The sequence below is a fragment of the Silene latifolia genome, chromosome X (genome assembly GCF_048544455.1).
Source record: "Silene latifolia isolate original U9 population chromosome X, ASM4854445v1, whole genome shotgun sequence".
Taxonomy (NCBI): domain Eukaryota; kingdom Viridiplantae; phylum Streptophyta; class Magnoliopsida; order Caryophyllales; family Caryophyllaceae; genus Silene; species Silene latifolia.
Genome location: NC_133537.1, coordinates 181,539,551 through 181,567,518, shown reverse-complemented (window position 1 = coordinate 181,567,518; position 27,968 = coordinate 181,539,551). Strand labels below are relative to the sequence as shown.

At 33.3% G+C, this 27,968-nt stretch overlaps 1 protein-coding gene across 6 annotated transcripts; it reads right to left on the bottom strand.

Annotated features, from left to right (window-relative positions):
• On the bottom strand, positions 1-27,945 carry LOC141623732 (uncharacterized). 6 transcript variants are annotated; one of them, XR_012533558.1, is made up of 5 exons: positions 27,610-27,945; positions 26,998-27,116; positions 25,379-25,434; positions 17,290-17,379; positions 1-313 (listed from the first exon to the last, which is right to left on the bottom strand). XR_012533558.1 is itself a non-coding variant. In XM_074439881.1 (4 exons), exons 1-3 carry the CDS (start codon positions 27,783-27,785, stop codon positions 25,412-25,414), a joined length of 318 nt encoding a protein of 105 aa, XP_074295982.1. In that variant the 5' UTR covers positions 27,786-27,945; the 3' UTR covers positions 16,671-17,379; positions 25,379-25,411. The 6 variants fall into 6 exon arrangements, 2 of the variants coding, with proteins under 2 accessions (XP_074295982.1, XP_074295983.1); XR_012533560.1 differs by lacking the exon at positions 25,379-25,434 and adding an exon at positions 7,082-7,256 and having other exon boundaries at positions 27,610-27,944; XR_012533557.1 differs by lacking the exon at positions 1-313 and adding an exon at positions 7,643-8,205.
• Positions 27,946-27,968: the final 23 nt, after the last annotated feature.

The following is a 27,968-nucleotide window of genomic DNA, read 5'->3' as shown; positions in this document are numbered from 1 at the left end:
TTTGACATGCTTAATAATGTTGCTAAACCGTTCTATTTATATTAAGATTAACAGCCTTCAACTTTGAAAATTAGGCCGGATTATAGCTAAGTATACAAAACTTGGTTGTTTAACAACCATTACATATGGAGACATGCCTCCATTTACCAATAATACAATGTTAATTAAATAAAATTACATAAGATTAGTAGCTGATTAGTATACAAATTACAGCAAATTAATCTACATTTAAAAAAACGGAAGATCAAAGGTGATCAGAGGACTTCAGTTTTCATTATGGGTTTCTCCTATCTTGTCAGCCAAATTGGTTGTCCTTGAACCAAAAATCAAAGTGTCAAAGTCTAAATCCATCAAAGCAAGTTGCCTTAAATATGAAAATTTAGCACCAAATTCAAATTAGGAGCCAAATATCACAAACATTTCAGTTTTTGCGCCCAAATAGTTTTCAAACATTGTGCAAAGTTCAAAGGGTATATAAATAGAGAGGTTGTGATCACTTAGCCTCATTTATTTGAGTAGAGCCAAAACAATCATTGCTTACCATTACATAAATCAAACAAAAAACATTCTCAATAAATTCTCAATAAATGAAGAAGCCAAATCTAGATAACTTGGAAAGAGAGAATTTGTGATCTTTTACTAGAAAAAAGCATTGAGGGAAAACTAAAGTATGGTGGAATGGCAGAAGTTGCAGCACAATTTGGGGTATGCAGAAAAACAGTAACCAAACTTTGAAATAAAGCTAAGATTCAACATGTTGCAGATCGGGATATCAATGTCAATAGCAAGCTCAAAGGTAGAAAGATGCCAAAAAGAAAGGAGTTTGACACTTCTAACCTAGAGAGTTTGGACTTTGCTAAGAGGCCAACTCAGCATGAAGTTAGTAAAAGGATGGGTGTTAGCCAATCAACAATAAGCAGATGGGTGAAGGCAGATCTCATAGATTCGCATACAAGTGCAATCAAGTCACTTTTGACAGATAAGAACATTCTTGATAGATTAATGTATTATCTTTCACACCTTCAATATGATAAACATACCAAACAGTTTATTTTCAATGATCAAAGTAATGTGATTCACATAGATGAAAAATGGTTTTTTATTACTTTTAAAAAAATAAAAAATATTTTCTCGATTTAATAATAATGTAAAAAAAAGGCGTTTGACACTATTTTTTCCCCCGTATTATGACCATAATCCAACCCGTAACCTATATGACCCGACCTGTATTCTGACCCGACCCGTATGACCTGACTTGCGACCCCACTCGTCCGACCAGTTTGACAGGTCTACCAACACCCATGCGGCATGTGAGCTCCACCTTATATAAAAAGATTAATGAAAAATATTTATTTGACGCACATAAAATTAATTTAAAGTGATCATAATACCCGTGATTTGCCTGGTGAATCATAATTTCAATAAAATAAAAGCATTCCTTTGACAATATTAATTAGGGTTGGTCTTCCCCAAATAACAAAAGTTACTTTAAAAAAATAAAAAATTATTTTATTACATGTATTTATTTCCAAAAAAAATATATTTTATTTTACATCGAGTTTCTTGTTTACTGGTTTCAAAGAGATCTTAGTTAGGAACAAATTGGTTTTTGTTTTTTTGTTACAATAACGTTTTTTTCCCTAAATAAAATCCACATCTACATTTATTAAAAGATTGATATCATACAACGTAATTATTATACACAATCAATATCATTAAATTAGGAAAGAATTTTAGTAGTATATCTTTTTTTTGCTATTTTAAGATGCTCTTAGAGGATTAATGAATTAAATTAGGAAAGAGATCTTAATACCCGTGATTACCAACACCCGTACGGCAAGTGAGCTCAACCTTATATAAAAAAAATTAATGAAAAATATTTATTTGACGCACATAAAATTAATTTAAAGTGATCATAATACCCGTGATTTGCTTGGTGAATGATAATTTCAATAAAATAAAATGCATTTCTTTGACAATATTAATTAGGATTGGTATTCCCCAAATAACAAAAGTTACTTTAAAAAAAATAAAAAATTATTTTATTACATGTATTTATTCCCAAAAAAAATGGTATTTTATTTTACATCGACTTTCAAGTATACTGGTTTCAAAGAGATCTTAGTTAGGAACAAATTTGGTTTTTGTTCTTTTGTTAGAATAACATTTTTTTCCCTAAATAAAATCTACATCTACATTTATTAAAAGATTGATATCATACAACGTAATTATTATACACAATCATATCCTTAAATTAGGAAATAATTTTAGTAGTATATTTTTTTTTCTATTTTAAGATGCTCTTAAAGGAGTATTGTATTAAATTAGGAGAGAGATCTTAATACCCATGATTTAGTGTATCTATCTTTTTTTTTTCTGTTTTAAGATGCTCTTAGAGGATTAATGTATTAAACTAGTTTTAAACCCGTGAAATTCACGGTCTGTTTTAAAATTTGTTTATATTTTCTCTTTTTTTTTTATCTTCTCATCTGCTTTTTGAAAGCCAAAGTTTTTGAACTTTACTCGTAAATATGTTGAAAATAAAATATTTATTTATTATCAAAATATCTTTTGTTTAATAATTTTTTCGACAAAAGAAAAACAAAATAGAAGTCGGAAGATATGGTCAAAGTTCTGTTTTAGAGACCATAATAATACAAATGAGAAGATAAAAAAATGGAGGAAGTATTAAATAACGCGGATAACATTTTTACAATTAATGTTGTACTTTGTACAATAATTAGAGAAAAATAGAATTTAAAGTTTGATCTTCCCCATTAACAAATTAAACGTTATTGGTCTACATAGTATTATGTAGATTTGTCAAATTGACCAAAATTACAAATATGTCTGAACCTAAACCCTTTTTCATGGTTATAAACCCTTAAATCTTGAAACGCTACCCAAGAATAAGTTACAACAAAACAACTTGCTAATTTAGGACCAACACACAGGGCTTGCTTGAATTGAGGAGAAAAGGGTGGAAAAAATAAGGGAGTAATAATTTGGGGTCATTTTAGCGAGTTTGGTATATGAGAGTGATTATTCATCTAGGCAACTCATTACTTCCATCCAAGGGTTGTATTACCCACCCTCCCCCATGGGTAACTATTACGGGAGTAGTGCATTACTCTCTATATTGAACAAATATGAAATCATTTTATACATAACTAGTATAGATCCCGCACTAATGCACGGTTTTTTAGATAGGAATATTAAAGAAAATAACAATTATACAACTGGTATTTAACTCAATTTGAAATTTAATTGTAAAATTTATTATTATTATTAATGTTTTGTATTAATCGGTGGAAAAGGGAAGTTCATTATAATCCAGTTGTAGATATAATATAATGAAAGCCTAATTACAGATATGATATGATAAAAGCCCAATTACATATACGATATGATAAAAGCCCAGTTACATATATGATATAATGAAAGCCCAATTACAGCCAAATTCATTTAGGCGGGAAAATTTTGGAGATCTCTTATTCTTTTAGTATAAGGGGGAGGCACAAATTACACTTTTATCAAACCTGAAAATAGATTACTCCAGTAATAATTCTCTTAACATTCCAAACTTAAAAACGAGGAACATATTACTTCCTGGACTAAATTCCCCATTAATTATTTCCCTTAAAACATTACTCCATTAATTATTTCCTTCATTCCAGGCGAGCCCTTAGAGGTGTTAAATTCTAACCCGACCTGTAAACCTGATCCGCCTGATCTACTTTTTCCAAGGTCAAGACCCATAAAATCTCAACACGGGACCCGTTTAACCCAAACCTGAAATAACCCGTTAATTTAGGGTCGAAACCCCACCCGAAATAACCTGTTTAATCCAAACCAGAAATGACCCGTTAATTTAGGGTCAAAACCCAACCCGAATAAATCGACCTATTAGATTAAAGATGATTTAAGAATTTTATTAAAATATTAATAATCTATATTAGTTTTTATACTTTTGAAGATGATTTAAAATAATAATAATAATAATAATAATAATAATAATAATAAATTAGTTTTTATACTTTTAATTACGTAAAAAAATAAAAAAATAATATTATAAATTTTTGTAACTTAATAATAAATAATAATTAAAATAACTGAATTTCTATAATTGTGACAATATAAATTAATACTTCTATAACTATTTAATATGATTAAAATATGAATATTAAATATGTTTTTATTTTTTTTTTATTTTCTCGATTTAAAAATAGTGTTAAAAAAAGGCGTTCGACACCGTATTTTGACTATAATCCAACCCGTAACCCTAATGACCCGACCTGTATTCTGACCCGACCAGTATGATCTGGCTTACGTTCCCACTCGTTCGACCAGTTTGACAGGTCTACCAACTCCATACGACATGTGAGCTCAACCTTATATAAAAAGATTAGTGAAAAATATTTATTAATGCACCTAAAATTAATTTAAAGTGATCATAATACCCGTGATTTGCCGGGTGAATCATAATTTCAATAAAATAAGAGGCATTTATTTGACAATATTAATTAGGGTTGGTCTTCTCCAAATAACAAAAGTTACTTTAAAAAAAAAAAATATTTTATTACATGTATTTATTCCCAAAAAAAATTATTTTACATCAACTTTTTTTTATATAGTGGTTTCAAAGAGATCTTAGTTAGGAATAGAATGGTTTTTATTTTTTTGTTAGAATAACGTTTTTTTCTCTAGATAAAATCTCAATTTATAAAAAGTTTGATATCATACAACGTAATTAATATACACAATCAATGTCATTAAATTAGGAAAGAATGTTAACAGTATATCACTTTTTTGCTTTAAGATGTTCTTATTTACCCATAAAAAGACATGTCATATTTGGTGAAATTATATGATGTCATATCAGCGATAAAGTTAGAAGATGCTCTCATGAAATGTCATGTCATATTAGGTGGAATTGTATGATGTTATGTAAACAGGAATCCATTTTTGAAATAATGGTCAAAAATAAAATATTTGTCGTTTTGAGTCGGTTTTGAAAATATTTGTCAAAATGGTGTCCACGTAAGCTTGAGATTTCTGGACCTAAAACACGCCATTACCAATGGCGTGTTTATAATGAGTAGGGAAAGAAACTTCATTAAAAAATAGACTAAAACAAACACGCCATAGCGGGTTTCGGAGGGGAAACACGTCATCCCCTATGGCGTGTCTTATGTATTTTTTTTTTTTTTTTTAAAGTTCAGTCAGTTGAGGAAAAAAATTGTTGTAAAGACACGCCACTACTAATGGCGTGTTTTCTTCACAAAACACGCCATTAGTAGTGGCGTGTTTCAGGTCTAGAAATCCCGAGCCTACGTGGACACCATTTTGACAAATATTTTCAAAACCGACCCGAAACGACAAATATTTTATTTTTGACCATTATTTCAAAAATGGACTCTATAAACAGTGACTTAGAAGATTAATATATTATATGATATGATTGTCTAGATAGCAAATAAGTTTGAAGGGAAATGGAGGAGTAGAGATTTGGAAAAAATGGAATATACATCAGATGTACTACCTCGTTTTTGAGCATATGTGTATTTTTCCTGAGCTTATTACCTCAAACTTTATTTATTTCGAGCATATGTGTATTTTCTGAGCTTATTAAAATTTATAAGTTAGATTTTAATTTTTTTTTCCCCGTCAAAACTCAAAACTAACTAAGCTTATATATATATATATATATATATATATATATATATATATATATATATATATATATATATATATATATATATATATATATATATATATATAATGAGAAAATTAGAGAAAAACATAAGAGGAAAAAAAAAAGTCAAAGTTGTAAAAAAAAGCGTAATAACGCGAGGTAAAAAAAAAGAGAGAAAAAAAATTAAAGTAAAAAAAAAAAGAGTAGCACAATAACACGAGTTAAAAAAAAGAGATTAAAAAAAATTAAAGTAAAAAAAAAGTAATACTAGGAAAAAGAGAAAATAAATAAATGACAGTGGTTATATATGACAGGTAAGATTAGATCTTGGCCATTCATCTCTAATATAATCTAGTGGCTGAGATTTCAAAGCCAAAACTCACAACTCACCGTAAGAAACCAAACTCACAAGATCCTATCTCTCTCTCTCTCTCTCTCTATATATATATATATATATATATATATATCTACCTTTTTTTCTTTTTCTTTTTGTACCGGTTTTTTTTTACTTCAATTTTTTTTACTCTTATTTTTTTTACCTTGTGTTATTATGTTGTTATTGTGCCTTTTTTTTATTTTGATTTTTTTTACGACTTTGATTTTTTCTCTTTTTTTTTTACCACATGTTATTGTGCTGTTATTTTGCCGTTATTGTTATTCCGCTGTTATTGTGATGTTATTCTGCTGTTACTTTGATTTTTTTTACGACTTTGATTTTTTTTCTTTTTTTACCACGTGTTATTGTGCTGTTATTCCGTTGCCACTTTGATTTTTTTTACTACTTTGATTTTTTTTATTACTTTAATTTTTTACTTTTTTTTTACCGCATGTTATTGTGCTGTTATTCTGGTGTTATTGTGATGTTATTCCGGTGCCACTTTGATTTTTTTTATGATTTTGATTTTTTTTACCTCGTGTTATTGTGCTATTATTCTACTGTTAGTCTGCTGTTATTGTGATGTTATTCTGGTGTCACTTTGACTTTTTTACTACTTTGATTTTTTTTACTACTTTGATTTTTTTCTCTTTTTTTTTTTACCGCATGTTATTGTGATGTTATTCCGGTGCCACTTTGATTTTTTTTTTTACCAAGTGTTATTGTGTTGTTATTCTATTGTTATTCTACTGTTATTTTGATGTTATTCCGGTATCACTTTGATTTTTTTTTACTACTTTGATTTTTTTACTCTTTTTAATACCGCATGTTATTGTGCTATTATTCTGGTGTTATTGTGATGTTATTCCTGCCAAATAAATGACAAAAGACACCAAGTCGCCAGTAGTAAGAGAGTAGAACTGATTCTCCGTCTTTATCCTACCAAACCGATGTGTCTTGTAGCCAAAATGTATTTAAATGAAATTGAACAAAAGCAGTAACTACATTACCCCGTTGCCTCAAAGCTCCCACTTATGGCGATGTAAATGGTGTTTGGTACAGGCAACCTTTTGCTTGAATTGAAAAACAAAAGAGAGTTGTGTGACTTGTTTAGCATCTGATGTGATGGCCAACTGAAATAAGCTTTACCTTGACAACATCCGACCTTACCACAAATCCAGTGACCTGTTTAACAAAGATGCAATTTGAAAATGGTTGCAGAAACCGAAACATGGCTTACTAGTTATTTGGTTGTTAAGAAAGGTGTAGAGTGCGAAGATGTTTAGGATGATGTAAAAACTGGGACCACTGAAGTCAACCTTTCTCCTCTTGTTAACTGAATCCTTGGATCTACCTTTACCACTGGCACAAGTAAATTGATACTTGTCTTGGAAGCAGTTGCTTAGTTCTGTTGAAATCTTTATTTTATACTCCCTTCGTTCGAGTCATTTGTTTACTTTACTTACATCTTCCTCTCAAAAAAACAACAAAGGCAAACAATTGACTGGGATGAAGGAAGTACTGTCCTCTCGTTTTCTTATTCTTTTATTAATTTATGTCAACATGTATAAGCTCAGTTATTACTTTATTATCTAAAGTAGTCACAATGTTCTCTATTCTTTGGCTGACTGAAGAGTCTTGCCTTTCTAGGTATCAAGGTAGCAATCAATTGACATACTTCGTGATGCAATTTTCATCACGGATCACCATAAAACAAGCTGTTGTATTTATATTTTCAGTATTTTAGTGAAAGGTTGCTTTCGTACAAACTGCCTATCTCGGTCTTAGTTTGTGAAGTGCTTTCGTACAAACTGCCTATCACCAGCAAATTTGATTTAAGAGATGAGCAAATCAGAAGTTGTTCGACAGGCAGAAGTAAAAATCCTTTGATTTCGTTCCTGCTATCACCAACTCACCACGATGCCGAACCCGACCTCGTCATCAACAATTCAACAATTCAACATCGGCAGTAGCTTAGGCGACCCTCCACATCGGCAGCAACCACGATGCCGAACCGGACTTCGTCATCAACAATTCAACCCGACAACAACCAGCAAGCAAGCGACTTCAATCCTCCATTACCTTTCAACTCCTTTTCAAGACCACCACCATGAACTCACCTTCATTCTTGCTGCTGCCCCGATGCGAATCAAATCCGACAACAAACACCAAGCAGGTCACCAACCCGTACTTATGTAACCACAACAGTAATCACAAGATTACAAATCAACGAAAATTAAACCTTAAATTAAATCAAAATAATCAACTAAATCGAAAATAGTCAATTACGACTAAAATATTCAAAACCAATCTATAAAAATCATAAAATGTTATCAACAAATTGAAATAAATTCTTTCAACGAAAAATATTGAATCAAAAGTAAGAGATCTGAAAAAAAATCGTTCGGAAAACAGCAGAAATCGTAAGATTACAAATACCCGAAACAAAACCTCATGATATTGACAGCGTCGTTTAGGTTGGTTGGCGACGTCGTCAGTGACTGGGGTGGATGATGATGCCATTGGCGTTCGTCATGGTGGTTGTGGACGACGGCTGACTGTAGTCGTGGTGGTAGGTGCGGTTGATTGTGTGGGTGAACATGAGAGGCGGGGGATGTGTTTTAAAGTCTGATCCTTTTTTTTGGCTGGATGTTGTTTTTTTTTTTTTTTAATGTTACACAAATTCTCATTATAGACGGACACTATCCGTCTATACGTATAGACGGATACCATTTCCCCTCACAAAATACCCATTTGCCATAAAGTGGGAAGCACATGGGGGTGCCCCACCTTGTTCCCCCTACCCATTTTATTAGAGGTCTTCACCCGTCTATACGCCTCATCCGTCTATACCAAGACCTATTGTTAATGTTAAGATATCTAATCTAAGCCGTTGGTTTTCTTAATTCAATGGCTGAGATTTTCCAAACTCACAACTCACCATAAGAACCAAACTCACGAGATCCCGCCTCTATATATATATATATATCAAGTGAGTCCACCAAAATCCATTGAGTCCATAAGTCCTCTTTAGGACCCTTAAAAAGATAGGATGGGGGGCTGAGATTGAAGGAGAAAAATGAAGGATTAGTCCAAAAATTAGGGGATTAATGCTAATAAAATACTTTCCCTCACTACCTTCACTAATCAACCACTAATTTTACTATATATCATTTATTTTTCACTCACTTCTCTCTCATCTTTCACAATTATCATTCCTCTCATCTCTCTAAAAATCAAAACAACTCAATTCCTCTCAAAAATCCAACAAAAATCAAAAACCAAATAATTCAAAAAAATCAAAAAAAATGTCCCCCTCATTCTCTCATTATCCTCATCCGTCATCACCATACACCACCCGCCACCACCACGACGCACCACCCACCACTCACACACCCGCCACCACCCACCACTCACACACCCGCCACCGACACCGACACCGCCACCCACATCCACGCCCACCACCCTCGCCACCTCCCTCCACCAAACCGACATTCTCGCCACCTCCCACAACGACCTCCACGCACACCATCACACCACACATCCGCCACCACCACGCACACCACCACACGCCATCAGCCGCCACTTCCACCCTCGCCATCTTTTTTTTTTCTTTAGATCTGAAAACACGACCTCGCCACCTCCCACAACTACACAACCTGCCACCACCACGACAACCTCCCACCGCACCCGACACCATCCAACACACCACCACTTACCCGTCACCCAGATCTGCAACAACAACACCACCACACATCCGCCACCACCACGCACACCTTCACACCACCACCACCCTTCTCGCCTCCTCCAACACCGTCGTCAACAACAACCAACAACAACATCCAAAATAAATCAATAAAAAATCGAGATTTGATGGCGTTTGGTGAGAAAGAGGACGATGTTTTCAATGGTTTATGGTTTTGTTCGTTTATGGTTTTGTTAACATGGTTTTGGTTTGGTCAGTTTTTGTTTTTGTTTGGTCAGTTAACACGTTTTCAATGGTCTTTTGTTCTTAGATCTACGTTTTCAATGGTTTATGTTTGGTCAGTTAAAAAATTTTAGATCTACTTTTATTCTTAGATCTATAAAATAGATACTCATATTTTTTTTTAATGTTACACCCATATTTCTTTACATTTACACCCGTATCACTTTACATTTACACTCGTATTTACTTACATTTACACTTTTATTTCTTTACATTTACACTCGGTTTTTCTTCACATTTACACTCGTATTTGCAGTCGGTTTTTTCAGATTTAGTTTTAGTATTTACACTTTTAGATCTGATAAATATATAGTAGATTTTTTTACATTTACACTGGTTTTTCTTCATATGTGCACTCATATTTCTGTACATTTACACTCGTATTTCTTTACATTTACACGCATTTTTCAGATTTACACTCATATTTCTTAACATTTACACTCATATTTCTTTACATTTACACTCATAAATCTTAACATTTACACTTGTATTTGTGTACATTTACACTCATATTTCTTAACATTTACACTCATATTTATTTACATTTACACTCGTATATCTGAACATTTACACTCGTTAAATTTATATATATTTGGACTCATATTTTCGTGGATATGAGTTGGTGGTGGAGGACGGCGTTGGTGGTGTTTGTTGGGAGTCGGACTAAAGTTTTAATCTTAAAAGGACCAAAGTTACACTTATAAAGGACCAAAGTCACACTCAAAGGACCAAATTTACACTCTTAAACCTTCAAATTTACACTTAAAATACTACATTTACACTCGGAAAACATCACATTTACACTTGTAAAATGTTAAAATTATATAAATTCAAAATTTCCGTCACAAAAAATCAAATTTAGACTCTTAAAATGTTACATTTACACTCGGAAAACATCACATTTACACTTGTAATATGTTAAAATTATATAAATTCAAAATTTCTGTCACAAAAAATCAAATGTACACTCTTAAAATGTTACATTTACACTCGTAAAACATCAAATTTACACTTGTAATATGTTAAAATTATATAAATTCAAAATTTCCGTCACAAAAAAATCAAATTTACACTCTTAAAATGTTACATTTACACTCGTAAAACCTCACATTTACACTTGTAAAACTCATACAACATTACATTTACACTTCTGAAATCTTAAACTCAAAACTGATTAATTAGGGGCTAGAGAGAGAAAGAAAAATTAATTAATGTATAGAAATTTGATTAGTGGTAATTTTTTTTTGTTAATTTTCAATCTTAACCACCCATTTCAATCCAACCATCCACATTTTTTTCCTTTTCTTTTTAATAGCCCTTAATCAAATGCATCTCAACCATTCATTGAGTCCATCCAAAGGCCCTTAGAGGGACTTATGGACTCAATTTGAGAGGAGGACTATATATATATATATATATATATATATATATATATATATATATATATATATATATATATATATATATATTAAGGGCCCTTGGATGGTGAAGAGAGAAGAGATCAACTAAGGCCCAACATATGTATTTGAGTCCATAAGTTCTATTAAGGGCCATTGGATGGTGAAAATGAATGGCCAAGATCAACCTCCAAAAAGTGTGTTTATGGACTAATATCACTCATTCTCTCCTCCTTCACTAATCCTTCTAATTAGTCACTAATTCACTTTAACTTCTTTTCCTCTCATCCACTTCTCTCACATATCACACAACTCATCTCCTCTCACAAACCCCAAAAAATAAAAACCCAAAAAATCCAAATAAATAAAAAACCCCAAAAACCTAAATAAATAAATAAAACCCAAAAAATCCAAATAAATCAAAAAACTCAAAAAATCCAAATAAATCAAAAAACCCAAATAAATCATTCATTCCTCTCTTCCTCATTCACCACCACCCACCACTATCCTACCCGACACCACCCACCGCCACCCACCTCCACCACCGCCGTCGGTAAATTCTATAAACTGGTTTTTTTTTTTTTTTGCGTCTCGGTTTTTTTCGTCACTTTTTTTTTTTTCAGATTTTGTGTTAAATTTGTTGTTTGGGGTCGGTTTATTTTTTTTTGTTAATTTTTGTTGGTTTTTGTTGTTACTTATTCTTTTCAAATCTCTTCATGTTATACTTTTGTTTTGTTTTAAATTTCGGGTTTTAAATACCGTTTTTTTTGTGATATACTTTTTATTTTTACAAATGTCGTTTCTTTAAAATTCGTCTTGTTATATAAATTTTTCAGTTTTAGTCTTTAAATTTAAATGTATATATTTATTTTATTTTTTTCTCAAATTTCAATGTTTATAACTCCAATCTCTTTTTTTATAAAATTATTCAAAATTATGTATAACTTCAATCAACATTATGTATAACTTCACTGACATTATGTATAACTTTAATTTATATTATGTACAACTTCAATGATATTGTGTGCAACTTCACCGATATTATGGACTAAAGTTATACAGAAAATGACTGAAGTTATACTATTATGGACTAAAGTTACACAATTTTGGACTCAAGTTATACAAAAAAGGAATAAATTTATACTATTATGGACTAAAATTATACAAAAAAGGACTAAAGTTATACTATTATTGACTAAAGTTACACAATTTTGGGTTAAAGTTATAGAGAAAAGGACTAAAGTTATACCATTTTTGTATAACTTTAGTCCTTATTTGTATAACTTTAGTCCACATTTGTATAACTTTAGTCTATTTTTGTATAACTTTTACTCATTTCGATAAATTTGTTGGAATTTATATAATTTTATGTAACTTTAGTCCAATTTTTTGTATAACATTAGTCCAAATTTGAATTGATATAAGTACTGTTTGTATAACTTTAGTCAATTTTTGTATAACTTTAGTCTTTATTTGTATAACTTTAGTCCATATTTGTATAACTTTAGTCCGTTTTTGTACAATTTTAGTCCGTTTTTGTATAACTTTAGTCCTTATTTGTATAATTTCTGTCATTTTTTGTATAACTTTAGTCCAAATTTGTGTAACTTTAGTCCAAAATTGTATAACTTTATTCCATAATAGTATAACTTCAGTCATTTTTTGTATAACTTTAGTCCAAATTTGTATAACTTTAGTTCAAAATTGTATAACTTTTGGAATATAAATTAAGATTTGAACCAACACATAAGAAGATGATAGTAAAGTTACACATATTGTCAGTTACATATCATAAATTGTGAATAAAAATAAACCAATAAGTCAAAAAAGTACAATAAAAAAACTTCAATAACAATAATAAAAAATTAACCAATAAGTAAAAAAAAAAACAAATAACAAAAAAAAAAAAAAAACCAAACCAAACAAAAAAAACCAACAAAACAAACTTGAATGGTTGTATAACTTCAATTTATACAATGTATAACTTTGGATGTTAATAGTGTAACTTTAATGTAAAAAGTGTATAACTTTAGTCGTAAATAGTATAACTTTAATGTTTTAATGATATAACTTTAGTCGTAAATAGTATAACTTTAATGTTTTAGGGGTATAACTTTAAGCGCAAATAGTGAACTTTTATAAAAAAACAAAAAACAAAAAACAAAAACAAGTCAAAAATAAACCCTTAAAAAACAACCCTTAACTAAAAATAAAAAAAAAACAAAAAAAAACAGAAAAAACAAAAAAAAAAAAAAACCAAAAACAATATATACAAAATATGAAATAAATAAAAATAAAAAAATAAAGGCAAAAAAACCAAATGAAAACAAAAGAACAACCCAACAAATCAAAAAGAAAAAACCAAAAAGACGAGATTTGAAAAAGACGATATCTGAGAAAATAAAAAAATAACCAACCCAAAAACAACATTGGTATTCAATTAAACAACAAAAAAACACAAAGAAAAAAAAACGTCCAAAGTAAATCAAAAACCCATACAAAAAACAAAAGTCCATACAAAAAATCAAAAATAAACCAAAGTAAATCTGAAAAAAAAAAAAAAAAAAAAGACAATAAAAAATAAGTTTAATGTTTTAAGGGTATAACTTTAGTCGTAAATAGTATAACTTTAATGTTTTAAGGGTATAACTTTAGTCGTAAATAGTATAACTTTAATGTTTTAAGGGTATAACTTTAGTCGTAAATAGTATAACAACACATATTTAAACAATACGAGATTAAAAAATTTAACCAATAAAAAAAATCTGAAAAATAAAAAACCGTGATTTCTCAACAAAATCAACAAAAAGTAAAGTAAATCTGTAAAAAAAAAAAAAAGTAAAGCAACAAGAACGAAAAGACAAAAAACAAAACAAAAGGTAATAAAAAGACGAATAAAACGAAAAGACACAAAACAAAAACCAGAAAAACACACAATGACACAAACCAACAAATTTGAAGGAAAAAAAATTAAAAAAAATCAAAACCGGATCCGAATCCTGGTGACTAAAAAGAAAAGGAGAAGAGGGGTGATGGCGCGGTTAGGTCGGTGGTGTTGGGTTGGAGAGGAGGGAGGCAGTCGTGTGGTGGGCGTGCGGTGGTTTCGGTGTGGGGTGGGGACGTGGGTCGTGAATGGTGGTGGGGGCAGTGAGGCATGAAGGAGGGAGGAGGTGGCGGCGGATCTGTGAAAAAAAAAAAAAAAAAAAAATGTAGGAGAAGAAGACGGCGGCGCGCGGTGAGGCATGAAGGAGGGGAGGAGGTGGCGGCGGTGCTGTGAAGGAGGGGGAGGAGGTGGCGGCGTGTGTGCGGGGTGGTTGAGGGAGGGTCGTGGTGGAGGGATGTGGGAGTTGTTTTGGTTTTTTTTTTTATTTGTTTTTGTTTTGTTTTAGTTTGGGTTTTTTTTTTTGTATCAGTTTGGTTTTTTTTTTGTTTAGAGAGGGTGGGAAGAAAATGAGAGAGAAAGAGTGAATGTGAGAAATGAGAGAGGATGAGTGAATGAGGAAGTGAGTTGGGAGATTAGAATGGTGGAATAGTTATACAAAATTAGGAGGAGTTATACAGAATTAGGAAGGGAGATTAGGGAGGTTCATTTGTGACCCTTGAATGAGATGTAATCTCATCCCTCCATCCCTTCCATCCTAAGGTCCTTATAAGGACTTAGGGACTTATAAGATGTAAGGACCTTATGAGAACCTCTCTCTCTCTCTCTCTCTCTCTCTCTCTCTCTCTCTCTCTCTCTCTCTCTCTCTCTCTCTCTCTCTCTCTCTCTCTCTCTCTCTCTCTCTCTCTATATATATATATATATATATATATATATATATATATATAATCTTTTTGAGTTTTATTGAATTTTTTTAGCTTAATGTTTAAGTGAATGAACTCGGAAAATTTAATAAAATTCATAATTTTTAAAACAAAACTCAAAAACTTTATTATAATACTAAGAAACTATACGGCTGGTGGTAGTACAACAGATGTATAATCTACTTACTGGAGGTACTTGGAGGGATCTATTTTCCCTGCTCAAAAGCAAATCAAAATCCTTCCATCAAAGAAAAGATTTGGAGGAAAATTGACAAATTATATTCAAACATCCACTACCCCTTTCCCTTCCCTTCCCTTCCCTTCCCTTCCCTTTCCTTCTATTTCCTTCTATTTTGGTATTCAAACAAAACCTTAGTGTTAGACTAATCAGTATACATGCTCCTATTATTACTCCTATTATTACCAATAGTGTTTTATCTCAACCAACACACTCGTATTATATTGATACGGAGTACAATTTAAGTTAAATATTACCTCCGTCCCGGTTATTTGTAGTCCTATTTTATTTTGGGATGTCTCAGTCAATTGTTATCATTTCTATTTTAGAATTGTATTGATGAGCAATTTGTTCATTTACACTCAATTTGGTCCACTTATCATCTTATAATTGGCTCCTCCTTCTTCTTTGGTCTTTGTGCCAAAACCAAAAGACAACAATTGACTGGGACGGAGTCAATTGGCATTATAACTCAATGAACCACAAAAAGCTTATGATCGACACCCTCAAGGCCTCAATATAGCAAAACATCAATCAACCCTACTCGCACAAATCGACTAAGTATCATCACTTTTGGTAGGATAAATGCACATGTTTTGTTTGAGACTATACTAACTAATCAACCAAACTATACACGTTGGAAAGGTAAGAGGGGCATCACCCTCCCCCAATTTCATTTTTTGCCACCCCAAATATTGCTTTCGTGGTAAATTAATATGTCAAATCTATCTATCATCCACTAGATTAAGAAAACCTTTTTTTTGGGTAGTTATTTAAGAAGCAATTGGAATTCTCTCCATTTCTTCCCATCTCTATTTCCTTTCATTACCTCTCAGTTGTCTAGATCTTGTCCAGAAATGTTGGTTAATTATTTGTTGAGGTGAAAAATGAATAATGACTTAATATTCTTGTATTAGAAGAAATGGAGGGAAAGAAGTGAAGATGATGGTATTACACCATAGCCACGACAACAGAACACAACTGTCTTATACTGATTAGCAAGTTATTCCCTTTATCTCAATCATTTGTTTACCATTTATATTCTTTGTAAGAGGTATTATAATCAAATGTAAACAAATGAGACATGGAGAATACATTTTACCACGATATTGACTTTATTAAGTGAGAGCTTAAGACACCATAACTAAGACTTGACTAAGACAATCTTCTTCTAGGTATTAAAGGCAAACCAATAAGTTCACACTCACAACACTTTTTCTATCTTTAGGTTTAGTTACAAAACGGACCCTGACCAAGTATTTAACAGATGAGAGTCCGTATCATTCACACCAACAAACCTTTTGTACAAAGAACTTTATAAATGATTAAATGGGACGCATCTATGCAAGAAAGGAAGCTGTGCTAGGAGTCTAGGACTCTACAAGATAGTAAGATTTTCATGGATTTTTCAAATCAAGTTGCATTAGTAGTGTACAATGGACCACGCCTTTGTATATATGCATAGATTCATAATAGATTCGTCCTGAATCTATCAGTAAGGTCGTATATTATCTTCTTTCCATAATAGTGTATGCATTAATGACAAATGACCTAATAGACAGTATCCCATAGTAATCTCACGGCCATTTAGAACTCAGCGTGTCACAAATGACAATCGGACTTCGAGAGTAGCAAATGAGTTTGTGTTCCATGAACACTACGAGAGCAGTATAGCATTGATGAAAAGAAACAACTTCAAGTTGAATGAAAATCTCTAAATGAATGTGATATAACCTCCAGAAACGAGTTCCGATAGTCACTCGGGAAACATAACCTATAGTAAGTTCATACCTCAAAAAAGTACTCTGTTTATAAATAGGTACTGCTTGTGCCTTTTGAATTGGCACGATACCAGGCCTCGTTACGTTGGAGTAGCAAATCCTGTCACCAAAATGAGTCAGTGTTTAAACCAAACTCTATATTTGAAAGAGACAATTAACATCTAAATATAACATCTAGCCATCAATGGTCCAGCCTATAGCGAATTAAAGACGAGTAGAATGTATGCAAATTTACTTGGACATTCAGAATGTCGACAAATTGTTTCCAAATGACCCCATCCCATCCCGCGAAATGAATTGATTAATGATTGTTTGACTTGTTTCTCATAAACAAAAGTGCATGCAGTTTAGTTGAACATTTTGCTTTGTTGCATGATTTGCATCATATCCCAAAGCCAAATAACAGCGAGTTTCCAGCCCCATTAGAATTAAAAAAGGAGTTAAGCATAAGACAAGGACCTAAACTTTTAATTATTTTCCAGTTAAGGACTTGTACTTCTGAAATTTCCAGTTAAGGGACTCGACGTGCTTTCTGTTAGCAATTCCGTTACTTTTCTTTTGCTTTTTAATTTTTACTGAACATCTACTGGTTTGTCACTAATCATCTTTGAACTTTTTCCTCTTTTTAAAAAACTTTGCGTTGTCCCTTTATTCCTCCGCAAAGTATGCAAGCTTATTACTCTAAAATTATACGGATTAATATTTGAATTAAGCACACATAGTCACATACAATCTGACCCTACAATTATATAGCTAACTTCACCATATAATATTCTGACTAAGCATACCTAATATTGTTTTGGAATTATCCACCAATTTTATAGGATCTGTTTAAAAAAATCCTATCCCTGCCATAGAGGTGGTGTTTTTGGGTGATGATCGATGGCTATGGTCTTATATATAAGAGATAATTTTGGTTTTTGGGAGCATCCTTCAAGGATCAAGGATTAGAACCCAAAAAAAGTGCAATTTTGAAAATATGTTGAAGAAGAGACATTGGTAACGAAAAGAACTGGAAAAAAGGGAGACCAAGTTGATAAATTGAGGAAGGTTGAATATGATTGAAGAAGACGGGCAAATCGATATCGGCAGTAAAAAATGAAATATGAGCTCAAAACTAACGGAGGGGAGGGTTAACAGAATTGAATGTTGAGTTCCTTAACCGGAAAATTTAATAGTATAGGTCCTTAACTGGAATAAAATGGAAAGTTTAGGTCCTTAACTTAGCCTCTACTCATTAAAAAAGGTAGCTAGATATTTGAAAACCTACACCACTTAAATGCCATGCCTGCCTGATCTCTGTTAAAATAATGAGACTTTTTCAGATTCATTTAGGTTCATGCATTTAGTTAATACCATGAATCTAGATTATTCAGGCATATGTATGTACAATGAATCAAAATGATTCATGCAATCTAGATCATTCATGTACAATGTATGTATATACTATAAATCTAAATGATTCATGCATACACCCTAAAATATGAAAGGGAACCTAGAATATGAAAGGGTGCGTATCACCTATAAATACCATTTTGGACATTCATGTCCAACTCTTTCGAGGTGGTTTGATAGCCGGTGGCTTCAACTTACCTTCCTCATTCGAAAGGATGAGATAGGTTGGTCCTATCCTAGAGGATCAACCTAGTTTTCTTACCTAATCAAAAAAAAAAAAAAAAAAAAAAAAAATCACCTATAAATACCATGTAATACTAAGGCATTGTAATAGAATCAAATCAATTCAATCAATTCTATTATCAATCAATATCAATCAAACTAAAACATTTCAATCAAAAACTATTTATTTCTCTCAAACTTATTTCTCTCCACTTTCCCACATAAACAATCCCAATTCCCAACATTTGGCATCAGAGACATTAAGGATCTTAAAGGGCCTCTTGAAATATGGCTTCAAGTTCAAGTGTTTCTCTCCCTGCAATCCAAACTTTACAGGAGAAAGTTACGATTATTGGAGTGTCAAAATGAAACTATTTTTAAAGTCTTGTGATTTATGGGAGATTGTGGAAAAGGGTTTTGAAGCAAGAGCAGAAGGAAGTGAATATTCCGCTCCAGAACTACAACAACTAAAAACTGATGAAATGAAAGATGCGAGGGCACTTTTATATATCCATAGTACAACATAACACCAAAAATCATCCGGGCATCATCAGCAAAAGAAGCCTGGAACACTCTTTTGGAGGAATTTCATGGGTCCGAGAAAGTTTACAATAAACTAAGAAGAGATTATGCAAATATAAAGATGAGAGACGACGAAAACATTAAAGAATATTCGTCAAGATTCATGGAACTTGTAAATCAGATGCAAATTTATGGAGAAAGTACAAGGGATGACACAATCGTTCCAAAGGTGCTAGTAACTCTCAATAGTAAGTTCAATACTATTGCCTCTATGATTGAAGAATTTAGGCACTACCGAGTTGTTTGGTTCACTGTTGGCACACGAGAAAAAATTCATCAAAAGCAATGAAAGCCCAACTAAAGGTGTTTTCCAAACTAAGCACAAATCAAAGTTACCTTATCCAAAAGAAGGTAATGGTAAACATGTGGAGGGTAACAATAGCTCATCCACACCTGGAAAATTTCCTCCATCTGGCACTTGCGGCAAAAACAATCATTCGGAACAAAATTGTTGGTTTAAGGGGAAACCCAAACTACAATGTAGATTTTGCAAGAAGTTTGGCCATTTTGAGAAAAATTGTAAAATTAAAGCCAAACAAAACTCACAAGATCAGTCCACCCACCAAGCAATTGAGGATCATCTATTTTAAGTTTGTCAAAGTGAAAACTCTGGCAACAAGCAAAAATGGCTTATCGATAGTGGTTGTACAAGCCATATGACTCATGATAAGAAGATTTTCACTCAACTTGATACTTCAAACAAGTCTCATGTTCGTGTGGGAAATGGAGCCGTCTTAGAGACACAAAGAAAGGGAACCATTGCTGTCCAAACTAAGAAAGGTACTAAATTTATCAATGATGTTCTCTTAGTACCTGATCTTAGTGAAAACCTGTTGAGTATACCTCAAATGATGCTCCATGGCTATTCCGTAATCTTCAAAGATGAACATTGCATCATCTATGATCCACAAAAAAGGGAAATTGCTAAAATCAAAATGCAAAACAAGGCATTTTCTCTATTTTGAGATACATTTTGGAGCAGGCTAACAAAGTCCAAAGTGATGAAACATGGCTTTCGCACAAGAGATATGGGCACTTCAACAGTGGTGCGCTTAATTTCTTATACCAGAAGAATATAGTGCGTGATATTCCCTCTTTGCCTCCTATCCAAAATCTGTGTGATGCATGTCAACTTGGTAAGCAACATCACAAGCCTTTTCCTCACACAAGCAACTGGAGAGCAAAGGAAAAAGTACATCATTTTGTTCATACCAATGTTTGTGGTCCCCACAGAACTCCTTCTTTAAGCGAGAATAAGTACTTCATTTTGTTCATTGATGACTATACTCGTATGACATAGGTATATTTCATGCGTGAGAAATAAGATGTGTTCCCCGTTTTCAAGAAATTCAAAGCTCTAGTGGAGACACAAACAGAGTGCAAGATGAAAAGAATCATATCGGACAGAGGAAAGTTTGATAAATTTTGTGAAGACGAGGGTGTTAGCATCAACTCACAGTTGGCTATTCACCTCAGCAAAATGGAGTTTCAGAAAGAAAAAACAGAAGCCGTGTATACTTCAACAGACTCCCTACTAAAGCAGTTTAAGGAGTGACTCCAATTGAAGCTTGGAGTGGAATTAAGCCAACAGCCAAACATCTTCGAGTATTTGGATCTGTCTCTTATGTTCACATTCCATCTCAAACGAGGACCAAGTTGGATGAAAAAACCGAGAAAGGAATTTTTCTTGGTTATAGCACACAATCAAAGGGCTGCCGAATTTTCAACATTAATACTGAGAAAATTATCATCAGTAGAGATGCGGAGTTCGATGAAAATTCTATGTGAAATTGAGCAGAAGAGAAAGTTGAACGAAGAAGTGTGATATTTGAAGAATCTGGTTCATCTCCTGAAGAGCCAGTAGAGTGTATACCAAGCACTCCTCGCAGCGCTGGTAACACGCCTACCTCATCTTCCACACCACAAAATAGCGATCCGGAGCCATCATCCCCTTATTCCAGTGATGAGAATGCTACAAGTCCGCGAGGAAAGAAATCTGTATCTGAGATCTATCAAAATTGTCCTATTGTTCATTTGGGTTCCGAGTTGTGTGAATCATGCTATTTTGCAACTAATGAACCAAATAACTACGAAGAAGCCGCCAAGACCAAAGAGTGGCAGGAAGCAATGAAAAATGAGATTGACATGATCATCAAAAATAACACTTGGGAGCTTGTTGATCCACTCCAAGACAGGAAAGCGATCAGCGTCAAATGGGTTTATAAGACCAAATTAAATCCCGATGGCACGATCAAAAAATATAAAGCGAGATTGGTTGTCAAAAGCTATGCACAAGAAGCCGGGGTTGATTATGGAGATACTTTTGCCCCGGTAGCAAGACTAGACACCGTCAAAACTCTTATTGCTTTGGCAGCACATAAGAGTTGGAAAATATATCAGCTTGATGTCAAATCGGTTTTCCTCAATGGTGAGCTTGAAGAAGAAATTTTTGTTCATCAACCCGAAGGCTATGTTGCCAAGGGAAAAGAAGAATGTGTGTACAAATTAAAGAAGGCTCTTTACGGTTTGAAACAAGCGCCTAGAGCATGGTACACAAAAATCGACTCATATTTTATGGAGCAAGGTTTTGTGAGAAGTAAAAATGAACACACACTTTATGTGAAGAAGGGAGGAGACAATGAATTTCTCTTAGTCTCCCTCTATGTTGACGATCTCCTCGTTACTGGGAATAACAACAACATGATTGTTACTTTCAAGGAGGAGATGAAGAAGATGTTCGAGATGACAGATTTGGGTCTCATGAACTATTTTCTTGGGATGGAGGTTCACCAATCTCAAGATGGGATCTTTATTTCTCAAGCTAAGTATGCTCAGAATATTCTTAAAAAATTCAAGATGCACCATTGTAAACCAGTAGCAACACCACTGGCTATTAATGAGCATATATCCAAATCTGATGGCAACCAGAAGGCAGATGCGATACAATACAGAAGCATTGTGGGTAGTTTGCTTTATCTCACAGCAACTAGACCAGACTTGATGTTTGCGGCAAGCCTACTTTCTAGGTTCATGACTGAACCAAGTGACATTCATATGGGAATAGCGAAAAGAATCCTGAGATATCTAAGGGGGACTTCAAATTTTGGAGTTATGTTTGAATCCGGTGTAGAGCCAAAATTGACAGCCTATTCTGATAGCGATTGGGCCGGTTCAGTTCACGACATGAAAAGCACTTCTGGCTATACCTTCACACTTGGTTCCGGGATGTTCTCATGGATGTCTAAGAAACAAGGTGGTGTTGTGGCTGAATCCTGTGATGCTCGGACTCTTCACTTGACCATGGGGATCCGGTGGACAGGATCCGGACATGGATCCTTGACGGATCCTTCTATGAGAAATCGGTGTGAGAGTATTTTGTTCTTACCCTCTGTTTTGTACAGCAGCCCTATATCAGCCCTATATCAGGGGTGATCTTGACATGAATTTAATGCTGTAATAAAGTCTTCATTCATGTTAAACATGAAGAAACTACTTCTCCTTTCTTTTCTTTGTTTTTTTTAACTAATAATCAATTTTTTCAGAAAAAAATAAAAATTAGCAGAGTCCAAATTTAAATTTGGATCCTCGTATCCGAGTCCTTGTTTTTGAGATTTCAAGGATCCGACACTCGGATCCGTACCCGTGTCGGATCCTCGTATCCAAGTCTACGGTTGAAGCAGAGTACGTGGCAGCAAGCGCTACAGTTAATCAGGCTATTTGGCTAAGGAAGATACTTGCCGGTATAGGTCACACACAAGACGATTCAACAGAGGTTCTAATAGATAACAAATCAGCGATCGCTATTGCTAAGAATCCAGTTTGTCAGAGCAAAACAAAGCATATGAAGATCAAATTTCATGCCATTCGAGATGGAGAGAAAGAAGTCAAGCTTATCTATTGTCCTATCGAGTATCAACTTCCTGATATCTTTACTAAAGCTCTACCAAGAAACAGATTTGAGTTTCTAAGACTCAAGCTCGGAGTTATGGACAAAAGTCTCAAGGAGGAGTGTTAAAATAATGAGACTTTTCCAGATTCATTTAGGTTCATGCATTTAGTTAATACCATGAATCTAGATTATTCAGGCATATGTATGTACAATGAATCAAGATGATTCATGTAATCTAGATCATTCATGTACAATGTATGTATGTACTATGAATCTAGATGATTCATGCATACACCCTAGAATATGAAAGGGAACCTAGAATATGAAAGGGTGCGTATCACCTATAAATACCATGTAATACTAAGGCATTGTAATATAATCAAATCAATTCAATCAATTATATTATCAATCAATATCAATCAAACTAAAACATTTCAATCAAAAACTATTTATTTCTCTCAAACTTATTTCTCTCCACTTTCCCACATAAACAATCCCAATTCCCAACAATCTCCCACATAAACGAGAAAATGCTACTCAATTAAAGAACAATCGTATAGAAAAACAACAAAAGACAATTCAGTTTTGCTGGTGGTAAGTGGGATTAAACGGCTAGGGCCCGATCAGGGAGCCTTTCATCTCATCTCATATCTAAACAAGTGAAAAACTTTGCGATGGTCTGCATAAAATATTTAAAGAAACAATACAAGTTTAGAAAAGTTCATGAAATTTTGCACAGAGTTGAGGAAACCACATAGTAGTCCAGAAATATTCATGTGGATAACACGTTTCTTTCATCAATTTCACCCAACTTACTACTAGACCTCCTAAGACTTCCATAGCCTATAAACTCGTGCCCGCAAATACCGTACAACCACCATTATTTCTTCAGGCTAATATTTTCTTTTATCAACCACATAAAACTCTCTTACACGATAGCAGTATACCACACATGTGCCTGTTTGTATGAAAACATAGTCCATCCCATCCCCACTTATATTGTCCTTAACTCCTTAATGTACCTAAGACAGTTAATTGATAATTTTTATCAACATTCTTACACGCAAATTGTTGTTTTGATTACACTAGAAAAAATTTACAAGGTTTTTTACGCTTGTTAACAGAAATTAGTAATCAAAGTTGAACAACATTAACAACGAAGTCAAGTTGGCACGATATAAATGGGTTGAAGCTAGTACAAGAGTAATATCTATATTCTAATACTCCCTCCAAGTCGCTATTTTGTTCCTTCTTTCCTTTTTCACGCTAGTCGGGTTTTGTTCCCTCTTTCCTTATTTGGAAACCTTTGTGTGGTCCAAATTCAGTTCCATGTGGGGTAGAGTCTTTTGTGTGGTCTAAATTCATTTGCTTAATTCTTGTGCCCAAAAGAAAAGGGAACAAAACAACGACTTGGAGGGAGTATTACTACAATGCCAACAAAAACGAAAACAAAATGAAGAACTCTATGGTTTGAATATATGGTCAATATGGGCTCTTCTATTGAAAATATCAAGTTTAGCTTCATGAAGAAGTTATATGAGAGCTTAACAGATACTCCGTAAAATTCAGAATCTAGATTCAAAACATCAGCAATACTTACTGTTACCCTGACTTACGTCCTTCTCTTCTCTGAATGTTAACACCTCAATGCAAACATAACCAAGCTACTACACATCCTTCCACGATAAAAATTAAACAAATGTACAATCTTTACGCTAGTAGTAACTATTGTATAATACCCTCCATCTCTAACTAATAGGGTCACTCACACTTTACGAGTCGGTCATAAGCTTTGAAAGATTGGCGGCGAACCTTATGGGTTAATAACTTAATAACAAAATGGGCTTTCATTCGTACAAGTACAGTACACAATTAGAACAGAGCATTTAGTGTCTTAATTTGTGAGAATCATTTTAATGCTAATATAAAGAGTGTGGGAATAAAAACAATCGAATGAGCTAAATATGCATAAGGTGAAGTTCAAATTATGAATCAGCTATAAGAATCGTACTTGGAATAGTTGGAAAGACAAAGTTTATGGTAATTAAGAATCATCCAGCATGGTTCCTGTCAAATAGCATGAGAAACGTATTACAAATATAAGCTAGCCTATACTGAAAGGTTCTTTTAGAAGAGACATAAGTAACTGAATCAGTCAACCGGAGAAAACTGGGATGATAACTAAAAAATGTTTATTACTTTTATTAAGATGTGTGATTGGTTTGAAGAAGCAAATGAGCTTCTTTAAAAATATTAAGACAAAAACGCGAGCTTGATTTGAAGAATTAAATAAGCTTCAAGAAACCATCAAGCTCCGAAACCATAGCATAATGTTCTTTCAAAAATTTTCTCTCTGTCTTACTGACAAATACCCTGGGTACTGATTTATGCTAGATTTACATGAATACTTCCTTTTAGTGAACAAGGAACCAACATATAAGACAGCTAAAGCTAATCATAACCTTATAACTCTATTATGTTCCTTTTACATATAAAAAACATACTGCACAGAAGGTAGCTTCATGTATAGAAGTTAAAAATAAAAAAAAATAAAAAGGAGACAAATCCATACACAAGCAACATGTTAAATCAAATCTTGGCAGCTGGCACAGGAAGTCATTCCTCAAACGCATACAATTTCATAGCTCGGCATACAAAGTGTAACCCCGTAAAATATAGCTATATAGGCCAAATTGCTAAATATCCTACCATGTTGATTTGCTCTCCATATTAATGCATCATCACAATTCAAACTTACAATAGTGACAGTCAAAACAAGGGTAATTAGATAGTACTATGTACATTTGAAATTTATTGTCCTTATTCCTCATTGATGGTCAACCAATGTCAACTTTGACCATTAGTTTTTACAAACATATATGAAGATACTTTGACATGTTCAATTTACCGAAATACTAACGTCATCGATTTTAAAAAGTTGTAATTATTGTATACTGTGAGAGAATATCAATCAAAGTCGACATATAAATAGGATGGAGAGTGTATACTCATCACAAAATTAAAGATGTTAACCCCTTATATTCAATTACGCTCCCTTTATTTCAGTCAATAAGCCCTATTGCTCAAAATTTCTCTCACAAGAAAGAAACAACGGACTTGCTTGGAAAGAAGGTAATTGTTAAGGGGTAATAGAGCTTAAGTGACCTAGAAAATGGAGGAGAATGATGGTGGTGGAAGATAGAAATGAAAAAGATAGAGTAATAGTTACATCATTAAGGGAGGAAATGTTAACCAAATCCCCCCCACCCCACCTCACCGCCTCTTTTCACCCTCCAGAACCACCACTAACCACCAATCTTCTCTTATTTCTTCTTGTTTTAGGCTCCATTACTCAAGTACTAATAATTATATTTATTCCAATCGAGCCCTTGGGAATATTAGCTGAAATGGAGGGAGTACAATTTAGAAGAAAAACAACTCCACTACATCACATTCCGCTTGTGTGGAGAAGCTCACAACAGGCAAATCAACATAAAAACACAGGCAGAATGTGGCCATTCATGTTTACATCAACATCCATGATTTTTACAGTCTACGCCTCCTAAATTAACAAAATCATGCTTTCAAGTTAATAATGGTATTGGCTGAACACATAATTGAAAAAGTTACCTTGAGAAAGGGAACCCCAGCTCTGAGCAGGAACTGATAGCAAGGAAGTGAACAAGGCGGAAGCAGTAGCACTATGCAAAGGCATCAATGATTGTACGCACCTCAACTCCACCGGAAGCCTACATATGCATCATCATTTCATCAAACAATAAATCAAACTCACCATTAATCCAACGGATGCACGCTTATTACTACATAAAAAACGGCCCTAACTAACAAAACAAAGGGGAAAAAAAGCGTAAGAAGTGAGATTATTGCTACAATTAATAGCAATTTTGAATTAAGACAACTTTCATTTAAGTCTCAAAAGATAAACAAAACCAAGTTCAAATTGAGTTAAAATGGGTGCTCTGGAATCATTTAGGCTCTATTACCCTAGTAACAATAAGCGAGCTCCAAGACAAGACTTGTTCCCCAAAAAGGTCATTTTCTACAGCCAAAACAATTACAATGAGCAATTCTATATTGTAACCCAGATCGCTAATTACTCAACAAACTGAAAAAAGATGTGACATTTATGATTTATCATATCATAACATTGAAATGGTTGTAATGGGCAGTCATTAAAATCAAAGAAACTCATAAAAATAGCAGGTTTGTGGAACAATTCACCTATTGGAGGAGAATTGAAAGGAAGATTTGGGTGTAGTAGAAGCTGCAAAACCAGGAAGCTTAGAAGCTCCACCTCCAGGCGAAGTAGATTTAGTGCCACATAGTTTCGAAACCACCGCTTTTTTTCTAGTGCACGATTGTAGGGCTTGTCGTACTCTTCCACAAACACTCGTCATTCCTCAACCTTCTTTTTGTTTCCCTGGGTATTCTATTAACTTTATTCCTTGGGTTTTCGGAACTACGCTGGCCGTGGTCATCGACTTATCGGCACCCATGTCCGTTGTACCTTTTTATTAGTTTTAAATACGTTAAATTATTGTACGGGTTTTAAACTTTTTATTTATGTAGAGCCATTGGCT